The sequence below is a fragment of the Loxodonta africana genome, chromosome 10 (assembly GCF_030014295.1).
Source record: "Loxodonta africana isolate mLoxAfr1 chromosome 10, mLoxAfr1.hap2, whole genome shotgun sequence".
In the NCBI taxonomy this organism is placed as follows: Eukaryota; Metazoa; Chordata; class Mammalia; order Proboscidea; family Elephantidae; genus Loxodonta; species Loxodonta africana.
Window position 1 is genome coordinate 104,772,266 of NC_087351.1, and position 13,206 is coordinate 104,785,471.

Below are 13,206 nucleotides of genomic sequence, written 5' to 3' on the forward strand. Positions count from 1 at the left end.
AATGGATGTTTTCAGCTGTTACTTTTCATTTTGAGTCATGCCACATCAGCAAACAAAGGTCGCCAAAACTTTATTCCATCCACATCATTTAGGTAGACCTCTGCTTTGAGGAGGCAGCTCTTCCCCCATTGTATTTTGAGTGCCTTCCAACCTGAGGGGCTCATCTTCCTGCACTAGATGAGACAATCTTATGTTGTTACCCATAAGGTTCACCAGCTAACTTTTTTTTCAGAAGTAGATCGCCAGGTCCTTCTTCCTATTCTGTCTTAGTCTGGAAACTCAGCTGAAACCTGTTCACCATGGGTGCCTCTGCTGGTATTTGAAATACCAATGGCATAGCTTCCAGCATCACAGCAATACGCAAGCCACCACAGTACAGCAAACGGACAGACAGGTGGTGGCTCCAGCTAATAAGAGCCAAAAAATACAGAAAACCCATTCCACACAGAGGTGTTTATCATTTTATATTTTTAAAACCTTAAGAAAAATCCTCTGTATATGTGCTGACTCAAGAAATTTTTCATGTATACAAAATAATAAAATGTAATAGTAAACGCATTGACAAATAGCAATTCAAATTAAATGGTAACTCTGTAGTTAACCTAGTTTGTACATTGAATATTTAAATATATTGTCCTAGGGGTTATTTAGTAAAACTAGGAAATAAAGAGTAAATTGTGATTATCATTCATTCACCATTCAGATTTTCTTTTATGAGCCTGCTGAAAGACCTCGATTCTTGATAAGTTCACTTTGTTTCTTCTAAACAGTTTTCGGCATAGCTGCCATGGGTGAATGTTACGCAGCTGAAACATAAATACTACAAAAATTAATCCTCCTAGCACTATGGCTGCTGCGATGGCAATAAGGGTATGTCCTGGAAATGGCAAAGGTGCTTCGTCAACATAAATCTGCAACAGAAAAAGTAGTCTTTAAGCTTTTTGCATCTAGTCATTAGAAACACTGAACTTCATATGTTTCCTATAACGGTGGTGACACTATTGGTCATTTAGCAACATTCTGCTTAGACTTACACAGCTATTCAGCAACCACAAAAGCTTAGAAATAGCCTCTTGACAATCTGACAAGGAACAATTTGCACACAGTAAATAGAGAATAAGAATTCCATTTGTTATCCTATGTCTCTAATGGCAAATAGAACCTTCTGTGGCAGGAAAACATTTTGTGTTCAGTTACAGGGGAACGGGCAGGGTTCTGTGGGAAAATGGAGGAGGCAGTGCCTGATCGCCCACGGACATCCAGGGAATAAGCTTCCTGAGCTGGATCTTGAAGAATAAGGAGAGGAGAAAAAGGGACATCCCAGGAAGGCAGAAATAGTACATGCTCTTTCAAGCTACCATCTCTTTTGAATATCTTCTATATAAGACATAGGAAATTTTCTATGTATTCAAAATGTTTCCTCTGCCTGCATGGATAATTAACAAAAACTAATTCCTAGGGGAGAGATAGACCTATTGACATACAGACTTTTTTTCTCCTCTCTGGGACGTGAGGCAAGGATGGGCACCATTGTATGTTCAGTGCAGAAGTGAGGGTATGAGGAGAGTAACATGGCTCAAGCCCAACAGCTTCGGTTTTTTCCTGTGAAGTAGGTAGCAAGGTCATCTTTCAAGGTAAAAGAAACTGTGAAAAAACATGCTAACAAGAAGGATCCACAAGCTGCTCTGAGGGTATAACTCAAGTTAAAGATACCACCATGCTCCTAATAGCCCACGCAGGAAATTTTTTCTCAGGAATAGTAGCCACACGCTATCAATTCTTTCACAACCCCCCTCATATTCATTCTTTCCATTTTTACTTACATACATGCATGCTGTGAAAATGTTGCCCTGGTTTTCAAAAGTTAGCTACTGACATTGTGTGCTGGATCCCCTCTGCTACAGCTGGTTACGGATTGAATTGTGTTCCCCCAAATATGTGTTGGAATCCTAACCCCTATACCTATGGATGTCATCCCATTTAGGAAGAGGGCTTTCTTTGTTATGTTAATGAGACCATCTCAGCGTGGGGTGTGTCTTAGACCTGATCGCGTCTGAGATATAAAAAGAGCAGATTAGGCACAGAAGCAAGCCAGCCGAAACAGGAAAGACAGACCCTACTGAAAGCTGATGGGTAGATGTATCTACAAGCTCTGGAGCTCCAAGGATGGCTGGCCACTAGAAGCTGCAACAGGTAAGAAAGAACCTCTCCCAAGAGCCACACATTGAATTCCAACCTCCAGGCTCCTGAACTGTGAGAAAATTAATTTCTATCCTTTAAAGCCTCCTACTTGTGGTATTTCTGTTACAGCAATTCTAGCAACTAAGACACAGCTCTGTGAAGGACTTTCTACTTCTCATTCTCCTCCATCTCTAAAATCCTACCTTGACACCAATTTGTTTTTCTGTTTTTAAACTAGTCAAATTTCCTTATACTTAAACAAAAACCAAAGCTTTAAAATAACTATCCACATTTTTGTTTTGTTTGGAGAGGGGGGTCTTCTCTTTTTATTGTGCTTTAGGTGAAAGTTTACAGCTCAAGTTAATTTCTCATTCAAAAATATATACACCTACTGTTTTGTGACATTGGCTGCATCCCCCACAATGGGACAGCACACTCGCCCTTTCCACCCTGGGTTCCCTGTGTCCGTTCTATCTACGTTTTTGCCCATTGCTATGAAGAGGTATTTGGTACTTGATCCCCTTACTATGTCACCACTTCCTCCATGGGGTTCAATCTTGAATTTTTATCCTTAGATCACATAAGCTCAATTAATTTATTAATTGGGAAGTGTTGTGTTTGCATGGTTTTAGTTACCAATATATTGACATTTCCCAATACTACCCCATCAGTTCAGAATTACCATCCAACTCCTTAGTTTCACATGTTTGGCTTTTTCTCTTTTTTTCCTGCAAGACATTTTGTTTCAGGCAATGTGTTATCAGTATTTGACTCTGAATGTGTCATTAACCAATTTAATCAAATCCTCACTCCTTCCCACCCCCTACAGGCAGCAGATGTCATATGAATGAGGAAAACGAGTTGTTTTTTTCATAGGTTACATGGGGAAACAGGTTTTGGACTTTCAAAGCTTTTGGAATATTTAAGACTCAATGCAAATAACCAAAAGGAGGATAATACTGGAAAGGAAAATGTTACAAATACATGAGAGGAACAAAATGCAGTGAGTGTGTTTATATATACAAAACCAAAAAAACCAAATCCATTGCCATCGAGTTGATTCTGACTCATAGCAACCCCACAGGACGGAGTAGAGCTGCCTCATAGGGTTTCCAAGGAGTGCCTGGTGGATTTGAACTGCCGACCTTTTGGTTAGCAGCCAAACTCTTAACAAGTCTGCCACCAGAGTTTATATATATATATATATATATATACACACACACACGCACACACATACACACACACACATATAATGGAATGCTACTCTGCCATAAAGAAAAATGAAGTCCTGATACATGCCACAACATGCATGAACCTTGAAAACACTATGCTGGGTGAAATAAGTCAGTCACAAAGGGACAAATTTTTTTTTTTTCTCACTAATATGAAATACCTAGACTAGCCAAATGGATAGAGGTTAGAATTTAATGGTAGTTGCTAGGTGTGGGGGGATGGTGGAAGGGGGGAATCATTGTTTAGCTAGCGCTGAGATTTTGTTTATGGTGATGGAAAATTTGGCAACAGATATTGGTGATGGTTGCACAACATGGTTATGTCACTGGTCTCACTGAATTGTACAGGTAAAAAATGCTAAAATGGCAAGTGTTGTGTTATTTGTATTTTTACAACAATTAAAAAAAGTGAAAAAAGTCAGAAAATCAAGCAATATAGAAGACAGAGAAGGAACAAAAACACAGTTGCTTATTCATTTCTTTTCCAGCATCGGTTGGTCCTGCTACCTGTCAGGCAATAGTTTTACCGTTACCGACAATCTCACCACCATTCTCCAGGATCCCCTGCCTCCTCCGCACCCTATCATACAAATTCTATCAATTTTGTTTTTTCTCTTCAGTGTCTCTTGGACTGATATTTGTCATTTTATTTCCCTAGCCATCACCCCATTTGATACGTTGTGTATTCACTGTACCTGAAATTCTTCAACTAAGTTACAAAAAGTGACCCCCGGAACAACAGACACTTTGAAGTGAAAGAGCTCAGAGCCCTGTGGAAAAGACACATCCAGTCATTAACGGAGTCAACACGTATGCTCCTTTAAGTAAAAATATACACTGGGGCAACTTTTCCTATAGATGTTGCATAGAAAGTTTCCCATCCGCTTCCCAAGGCCCTTGGGCATACGCTTCATGCATCAAAATAAAAATGAAAGGAGAAGAGTTTAAAATACAGGGGTTCAGTAGCTGATCCTTCTGTTCTGATACATGCCGTCATTTTTGTTGGCTTTCACAACAGTTACCTGGATGATATCAACTTTATGTGTTCTTGTGAACAGCTGGAAGAGGAAGACGTGTCCGTGTACGTGCAGGTCAAGAATGCTAAGCCCATTTCTTCCTGGCTTTAGGAAATACCCTTTCCACTCCACTCTGCTACATCATCTATTAGTCTTATTTACTGGCTCAAGGAATAGTAATTTAATGTCAAATTTAGGGTTTAGATACCTTTAGAAACAATAACACTAAGGGCAATGGAGGAAAAATAAATACTTTCCATGTTAAAGATACTATTCCCACCTACTTTAAAACTAAAATCAATCTTGTTGTTGTTATTAGGTGCCATCGAGTTGATTTAGACTGATAATAACCCCGTGTGACAGAGTAGAACCGCCCCATGTCCCATAGGGTTTTCTAGGCTATAGTCTTTACGGAGGAGCTGGGTGGGTTTGAACCACCAACCTTTCGGTTAGCAGCCGAGCATTTAACTGTTGCACTTAGTTTAGACATCTAAGTTTTACTTCAAGTCAAAACAGAAAAAAACAAGAACCCTGTGAACTTACCATTATACTTAAGTTGAGACCTATAGGATTGTACACTGGAACCTGCAGATGCGATTTTAAGTGAGACTGCAGTTTTCTAATAGTCGGTGGTGTAGAATGTTCTAAAAATATATGAACTATATTTTAGGCACACTCAAGATATTTTCTGATTATGCATGAAATTTCTGCTACATACATTATCATACAACAAAAGACTACTCCAGAACATGGTTAAGTTATCCCAGACTTTAAGATCTGTTTGATTTTGTGGAAGACATCTTTAGAGTAAATTAGGACCAGCATCTCACATTGCCTGCAGGCATCCTCAAGAAGGCTAAGACTTTAACCACCTGCATTTAGGCTGACCTTTCTTTCCAGTCCTGACCTGCACATACTCTGTGTCTTTGACAGGAAGATCATCTCAGGACTACTTTAGTGACTGGTAAATGATTTTCAGTAAAGTGGCAGAGACGTTTCACAACATGATTACAGAAAGTAGTGAATGGGTTAGAAATGGCAGTGGTGTCCTGCTACACTGGATCTACAGAACGAAAAAGCTCTGCTTGTAGCATTTGCTGATTTCCATGGTATAAATACTCTTATAATGGCTAATTTCAAGCTACCCATAGTTTAACACCCAGCTTGCAAAATGCCCAAATATGTAACAATCAGTGCTTGAAAGCTGGTAAGAGCAAGCTCTAGCACACCACAGGAAATGGAGGAAAACACTCAGTAGGTTGACTTTGTTGGATTTTCTTTCAAAAAATGTATATATGTTAGGCACAGTAAGATTCACTGAGTACAAAAATCTGGCTATTTGGTAACAATGGATGATTAAAATTTTTATTTAGTTATAGCTGTCTGCCTCTGCCACTGGTATTTCAAATGCCAGCAGGGTCACCCATGATGGACAGATTTCAGTGGAGATTCCAGACTAAGACAAAAAAGAAAGGCCTGGCAATCTACCTCCAAAAATTAGTCAATAAAAACCCTATGGATCACAACAGAATATTGTCTGATATAGTGCTGGGCATCATCAGGAAAGACTGGTCACTAGCGAAGGACATCACGTTTGGTAAAGTGGAGGGTCAGAGAAAACGAGGAAAACCCTCAATGAGATGGACTGACACAACAAGAGATGTCTCCAACGATGGACTGAAACATATCAACAATCATGAAGATGGCAGAGGACTGGGTAACATCTCGCTCTGTTGCACGTGTGGTTGACATGAGTTGGAGCCAACTCGATGGCAACTAATGGTAATAATATCTAGTTACCCAGCTAGCTAGGTCTAGCTGGCTAGCATCACCTCAAAGTATTCGTACATGAAGAAACACAAAACATGCAAGGAAAAGTTGCATATTTGAGGTAAAATTGAATTATAGTAAATGTCATTTTTCTTATCTAAATATATTTCTGCATCATTTCAATTATTTTACATAAAACCTTTAAGAAACTTTACTGATACAACTGCTCAAATAGGATAGATCCTACTCACCCACGTGCATCCCTATGTCTATGTGTATATTCCTTGTTTGCGTAAGATGGATCCTACAGATTACCTAGTAATACCTTCATATTTTATAACGTCCTCTGTAACCCTGGGCAAACAGCAGCCAAAGAAAAGAAGTGAAAACAGACACTAGACCAACATGTAGCATAAATTCAATCACTTTTTACTATTAATCTACAAAATAGTGTGTAAATTTTTTTTTTTTCAGTTCAAGTTCTTAAAAAAATGTTCTTCAGCCACAGAATCCAGGTCACTGGAAATTACAGTGAAATAAATGGGAGACAATCGAAGTAAACAGCAATGTACCCTTGCTGACTCAAGTTCTTTTCCTAAGAATTCCTGGCTGTCAAACGTATAAAGAGGCTTTGTGAAGTATTGATATAGGTAATAGCAATATCACTTATAAGATGAAAAACTTACAGAAGAGAGCAAACCTTACTTAGTTTCCAGTTTTCCCTCATATTCACTTCAGTCACAGTCACCAGGTATGGAAGACCCACTGGCATATTTCCTTTCTTAGTGGAAATTTGCAAAGATATTGGATACTGTGTAACAGGAAACTTAAAACGAGGAACCTAAAATACAAATTCCAAGAATGAATGTAAAATTGGAAAATTCAATCCTAATTTCATTTCCTTGTAAAAGAATGAGCCCTGGTGGCGCAGTGGCTTAAGAGTTGGCTGCCAACTAAAAGGTCAGCAGTTCGAATCTACTAGCTGCTCCTTGGAAATCCTACAGGGCAGTTCTACCTTGTCCTATAGGGTTGCTATGAGTCGGAATTGACTAACATTGTGGTAACAAAACTCCTAACTTTCTATTGGCATTTTTCACAGGAATTCTATTGGCTATGATGTTATTCAAACTTTTTTGTCTAAACCATATCACACAAGGTCCTGCATGAACTGGACCCTGCCCATCTCCCTTACACCACTCTCCCTGCCAGTCACGATGTTTCAGCAACACTCCTTAGTCTCGGCCTCTGGATTCAGAGTTCAAATCCAGCTCCATTTTGTATTAGCAATGTGATCTTTGGTAAATCACCAGGCTTCTCTGTACCTCAAATTAAATGAGACAAATAATGAAGAAGGCTTAGGATATAGCTTTCAAAACCAAAAACTCATGGCTGTCAAGTCGATTCCGACTTATAGTGACCTCATAGCAACCTCGTAGGACACAGTAGAACTGCCCCATAGGGTTTCCAGGAGCGGTTGGTGGATTTGAACTTCCAACCTTTTGGTTAGCAGTGGTAGCTCTTTGTAGCTTTTAACCACTGCACCAGCAGGGCTCTAGAATAGAGCTTAACCCAGTAAGAATAGAGCTTAGTAGATAGTAAATGGTCATAATTTACTGAATGATAACTCTATCTCTGACATTGTATTAAGTGATTTTTGGAGAACAGCTAAATAAATATATATGTGTGTGAATGTGTATAAAAACAGGGGGACTGCCTTGTTTTTCGAGGCCTCACAAATATTCCACTTTTGACAGGATGCAGTTTTACCACTTTATTACTTCCTATTAGAGGAAAATATTTGCATTTTCCTTCTCTGACAGGTTTCTACCTTACACAGATTCCAGCTTTCATAGGTTTTACTGTATACATATTCTTTCAAGGTCTTTGAAAATCTGCTTGAAAGTTCTATCAATTGCTCACTCGACATTGCTGATGTAAACACCAATACTAACTTGATACACCTTTGAATGCTTTGGTACTAACAGAATGATGTATTGACACAGAACCCATTATCTTAACCAATACATTATAGTGTCTTTTGTCACTACTACCCAACTGAGCTCCTCGATAACAAGGACTTTGACTTCTATATTCCCAGAACCCGATACATATTACTTAATAATTTTTTGAGTGAATCACTGTTTACCATAATTCTATACAGTGTTTTGGAGGTTACAGATTGCTCTCACATGGATAGATGTGTGTGTGTACTTGTCTACGTCTATATCAAGAATCCTGTGAAGTGGACAGTATTATTATTTTATTTTACAGATGAGGTTAATTGACTTGTCAAACTCATTGCTCTCTAGTTGATTCTGACACATAGTGATTCTATGAGACAGAGCAGAACTGTCCCCATAGGGTTTCCAAGGAGCGGCTGGTGGATTCAAACTGCTGACCTTTTGGTTAGCAGCTGTAGCACTTAACCACTGCCACCAGGGCTCCACTGACTTGTCAGGGTACGCTTAAATCCAGACCTCTTTAGCTCTATGTCATACTTACTTCTATGACATAATGTGAGATTATTTCTATGTGTTAGCTTTTCATGTTTAATCGAAAAGCACATTTCAAAATCTTATTAACTTAATATGAAGGCACTTTGTCTTCAGGTAACTAAAATTTAACTTACTTTTTCTCTGCAGTCTGAGAAAGCAACAGCATGTGAAAATTTCTGATTATTTGTGCAATTACACTCTTCCCGAGTAGAGGCATTAGTGCACTGTTTGAATTTACCAGTCCTCTGCAATAGAATTAACATAGACATATACTCAAGAAGAAGTCCTAGTGGTACAGTGGTTAAAGCGCTCAGCTGCTAACCATAAGGTCGTCAGTTCGAACCCACCAACCACTCTGCAGAAGAAAGATGTGGCAGTCTGCTTCACAGATTCAAAGCCTTGGAGACCCTATAGGGCTACTATTAGTTGAAATCAAATCAACCACAGTGGGTTTGATTTTCGGATATATACTCAAGAGTGGTATCTAAGTTTCAAAGTATGTCTCCAAAAGATATTTATTAATTGCTACGGGAAATATGGCAACTTTATAGTAGATAAATCCAGCAGATACCACCATATCCAAGTATCGAGATTACTATCACCAGTAATAAGACTTATCATCACGTGTCCTTTGACATGATGCACTGAAAAGGGCACATCACTTTTGCTGTATTTGTTCTAATTAATTTCAGTTGCAAAATAACTGACCAGTAACCTTTGAAAGTGTCAAGGTCATGAAAGACAAAGAAAGACCTAGAAACAGTCACAGATTAAAGGAGACTAAGAAGAAAGTTGTCAAGGATTTCATTTCACTTGCATCCATAATCAACGCCCATGGAAGGAGCAGTCAAGAAATCAGATGATGTATTGCAATGGACGAATCTGCCGCAAAAGACCTCTTCACAGTGCTAAAAAGCAATGGACTAAAGTGCGCCTGACCCATGCCATGGCATTTGTAATTGCCTCATATGCATGTGAAAGCTGGACGTGAATAAGGAAGACCAAAGAAGAATTAATGCATTTGAATTGGTGAAGAATATTGAATATACCTTGGACTGCCAAAAGAAGGAACAAATCTGTCTTGGAAGAAGTACAGCTGGAATACTCCTTAGAAGCAAGGATGGTGAGACTTTATCTAACACACTTTGGACACATCATCAGGAGGGACCAGTCCTCGAGAAGGACATCATGCTTGGTAGAGGGTCAGCGAAAAAGAGGAAGACCTTAATGAGATGGATTGATACAGTGGCTGCAACAATGGACTCAAACACAGCAATGATTGTGAGGATGGCACAGGACCCGGCAGTGTTTCGTTCGTTCTGTTGTATGCAGCGTTGCTATGAGTCAGAACCGACTCGATGGCACCTAACAACAACATAACAAGAAGATGTAACAACTATATGCAATGTGGGATGCTGTGTTGAATTCTGGACTAGAAAAAAAGGGCACTAATGGAAAACTGGTAAAATCTGAATAATGTCTACACTTTAGTTAATAGAGTGTACCGACATGAATTTCCTGGCTTTGACAACTGTACTATGGTTAGATAAGATGTTAACATTAGGGGTAGCTGGATGAAAGGTATACATGGTAACTCTAATACTTTAGCAACTTTTCTGTAAGTCTAAAGTTATTTCAAAATAAAACAGCAAACAAAAACTCTGTCTTAGGCAGCTTACGTTCTTATGGGGGCAGCAAGACAATAAATAAGTAAAATTGTAATAAGTGCTAAGGAGACAAATAAGGCAGGGAAGGGGATGGAGGTGGGGGACAGTGGAGATGGGGTTAAAATTCTAAACAGTGGTCAGGGAAGGTCTTTCTGTGATGGTGACATTTTAGCAAAAACCTGAAGAAGGTGACAGAGTGAGCCATGTGATATCTGGCAGAAGAGCATTTCAGACACAGGGAACAGCAACTGTACAGGCTCTGGGCTGGGAATATGTCTAGCACACTTGAGGAACAGGAAGCAAGTCACTATGGTTAGAGTAAATTGAGCCAAAGGAAATCAGGTCAGATGTCATTTGAATTCCAGGCCAGGTCATGGAGGACCTTACAAATCATTGCAAGATTTTGGTTCTTACTCTGAATGAAATAGGAAGACAATGGAGAGTTTCAAAAAAAGAAATGACAATTTTATTTGTGTGTGTGTGTGTATATATATATGCACGCCTGTGTGAATGGATGTCAATGTCTGTTTACATAAGTATACAGGCAGGTAGGTCTTTTTTTCTGGAGAGAGACTCCACAGCCATCTGCAAGGTTTCCTTGAGAAGCTACCCCATAAGAGACTTTTCCTTTGAACCTAATGGTTTCTCTCTGCTCATTCTGCCCCCAGAGAGGTATGGAGCTGCTGGAGTTTGATTGTTTTCTAGGCAGAATCTTAGCAGGATATTAAATGTGACTGTGTTGAAGTAAACTCTCTTCTTTCCTTTTGAACACCACTCCTTTCACAAGGTTGCAGACATGACTTGGGTCTGGGGTTCTTCTTGTTTGACAAAAGATGATCTCACCCCACCAATCCCCTTTGAAATTCAAATGGCAACCAGAGAGAGGTAAAGGGGAAAGAGTCCCTTTAGACTTCTTGGCTCCAAAACTGCGTCCAGGAGTATCAGTCAGAGGATGGGGGCTAAGCAGTAGCAGGAGGAGCAGCAGTGGCAGTAGGAACAATAGTAAGAGCTGACATGTTGGGACAAATGGAGCTTTGTCCTGAATGCACCTTCTCATTTCGTTCCCGCAGCTCAGCCCGTATGAAATTTTACTGCATGATTTCTTAAATTAAAATAAGTACTAGTTTATTTGTAGAAAAAATTACTCACCTTTGACATAAGAAATAAATTTCTTGGTATAGGTTTGCTAGGATCTGCGTGGTAAAAATTATCTGTGAGTGGAATAGCAATTCCCAGTTTAGACGGAGGCCTGTAGTTTACCTGCACGTGATTAAACAAAGAAAATACGTCACTCAGCATTATTTACTACCTTTAATTTAAGTATTTTTTTGATTTTTCAGAAACGTATTCAAAGTAAATATTCCTTCCTCTCCCCACCCCCTCATTTTCTGGAATTTCAGCATCATCAAATTTTCATACCTTAGAACTTGTAAATAGGTAAAAAACACTTCTAGTACCTAAAATAGTTGTCACAGAGTCAATTGAAATAAAGTCTAAAAACTTTATAGAAGAGGCATAATGACATATTTAGTAAATAATCCTCCCAGTATGGCTATTTGCTGTTCGTCAGAAAGAAAACTATAAGTAATGTTATTAAAAAAAAAAAAATCTGTATTTAAAAAAAGAGTGACAGATTCTAACAAGGCAAAAGTTAAAATCACAACACTGAAATGGGATCAGTAAAATGTATCAGCATAGGATAAGTCAAGGTAGGAGCAAAGAGCTGTACACACTGTAAAAAGTGCAAGACCGTATCACCGTTACACAGCAAATAATGACATTAAAAATTACTACAAAAAAAGTAATTATTTCAGAAAGTTTTTACATTTTAGAAGAAAACAAGATCACATCTTCAAAATGACATGAGGATTGGAAAATCATTGTAAGGCGTTCTAAGCATCTCAGAAGAGAAATGCTAGAGAGGAATGATCAGCCAATTACACATGGGTGGTCTATCGTTGGTATTCTTCAAACAGTCTGCTTAGATTTTTTACCGGTAAGGTTTTGATCATATTAAAACCCTGATCATCTTTGTGAATTCCACTAATCCAGTCTTCTAATGGGATAAGTTTACTAGGAATGTGATGCATAGATCTGAGATAACTACAGCTGGTTTTCACTATTGGCACGAATGTTGTAACAAAGCACTCAGTTGATGCTTCCCAGACGACAAATGCCAGTGAACTTGAACCCTGGAAATAGCCAAATAAGTGAAGGTTACTTAAAATGATCAACGAAAGAGAGGAAATTTCAATAGAAAAAGAGTGGTAAGTTTGACCATAAAGATTGTTCACCAATAAATAACAGAAAACATTCTTTTCCAGGAAGAAATACACTCTGATCTAATCAGTTGTGGGAAAACATTTGGAAATGAGCAAGCATCAGGAAGGACTTATTTCATAAACACCATCCAACTCGGATTGATGACCAGCACCTGGACATTTGCTTTGATGATGTTTTTGGTAGGAATTCACGCACAGTAAATGTATTTGATCTTTGAACAATATCAAACCCTCAACAAAACTGGATACATTCTGTTTGAAATTTTAAAGTGTTTTGGGGGTTTGGAAAAATGTAGAAATACTAATAACTGTAGTGGTGTAGTGGGCTTTTAGTAGTGAGAGTTTTGCCCCTTACTCATACTCCGTAGGTAAAACATGATGTTGTAGCACCTTCTGTGATGTATTGTTGCCAAAACACACTGAACCTGAATCTAAGCAGAGCTCCACGGTTAAAGGTAACGGGGGACAATGGTACAAGTTAAATAAGACACAAAGAGGCAAAGAGAAAAGTCCAGAATGTTTGACATTCTACAGTAAAACTGACCTGACTTCTGCAACAATTT

General features: G+C 38.8%; 1 protein-coding gene across 1 annotated transcript in view; it reads right to left on the minus strand.

Annotated features, from left to right (window-relative positions):
* Positions 1 to 506: 506 nt before the first annotated feature.
* The window catches only part of CATSPERB (cation channel sperm associated auxiliary subunit beta), a 110,831-nt gene continuing 98,131 nt past the window's right edge, over positions 507 to 13,206 (minus strand). Inside the window, exons 20-26 of the mRNA XM_064291860.1 lie at positions 12,356 to 12,553; positions 11,511 to 11,621; positions 8,829 to 8,939; positions 6,905 to 7,040; positions 4,973 to 5,073; positions 4,109 to 4,183; positions 507 to 911 (exon numbers count right to left, since the gene is read on the minus strand). Coding sequence (XP_064147930.1) covers positions 693 to 911; positions 4,109 to 4,183; positions 4,973 to 5,073; positions 6,905 to 7,040; positions 8,829 to 8,939; positions 11,511 to 11,621; positions 12,356 to 12,553 — 951 coding nt within the window. The 3' untranslated portion in view covers positions 507 to 692. The remainder of the gene's footprint in view (positions 912 to 4,108; positions 4,184 to 4,972; positions 5,074 to 6,904; positions 7,041 to 8,828; positions 8,940 to 11,510; positions 11,622 to 12,355; positions 12,554 to 13,206) is intronic.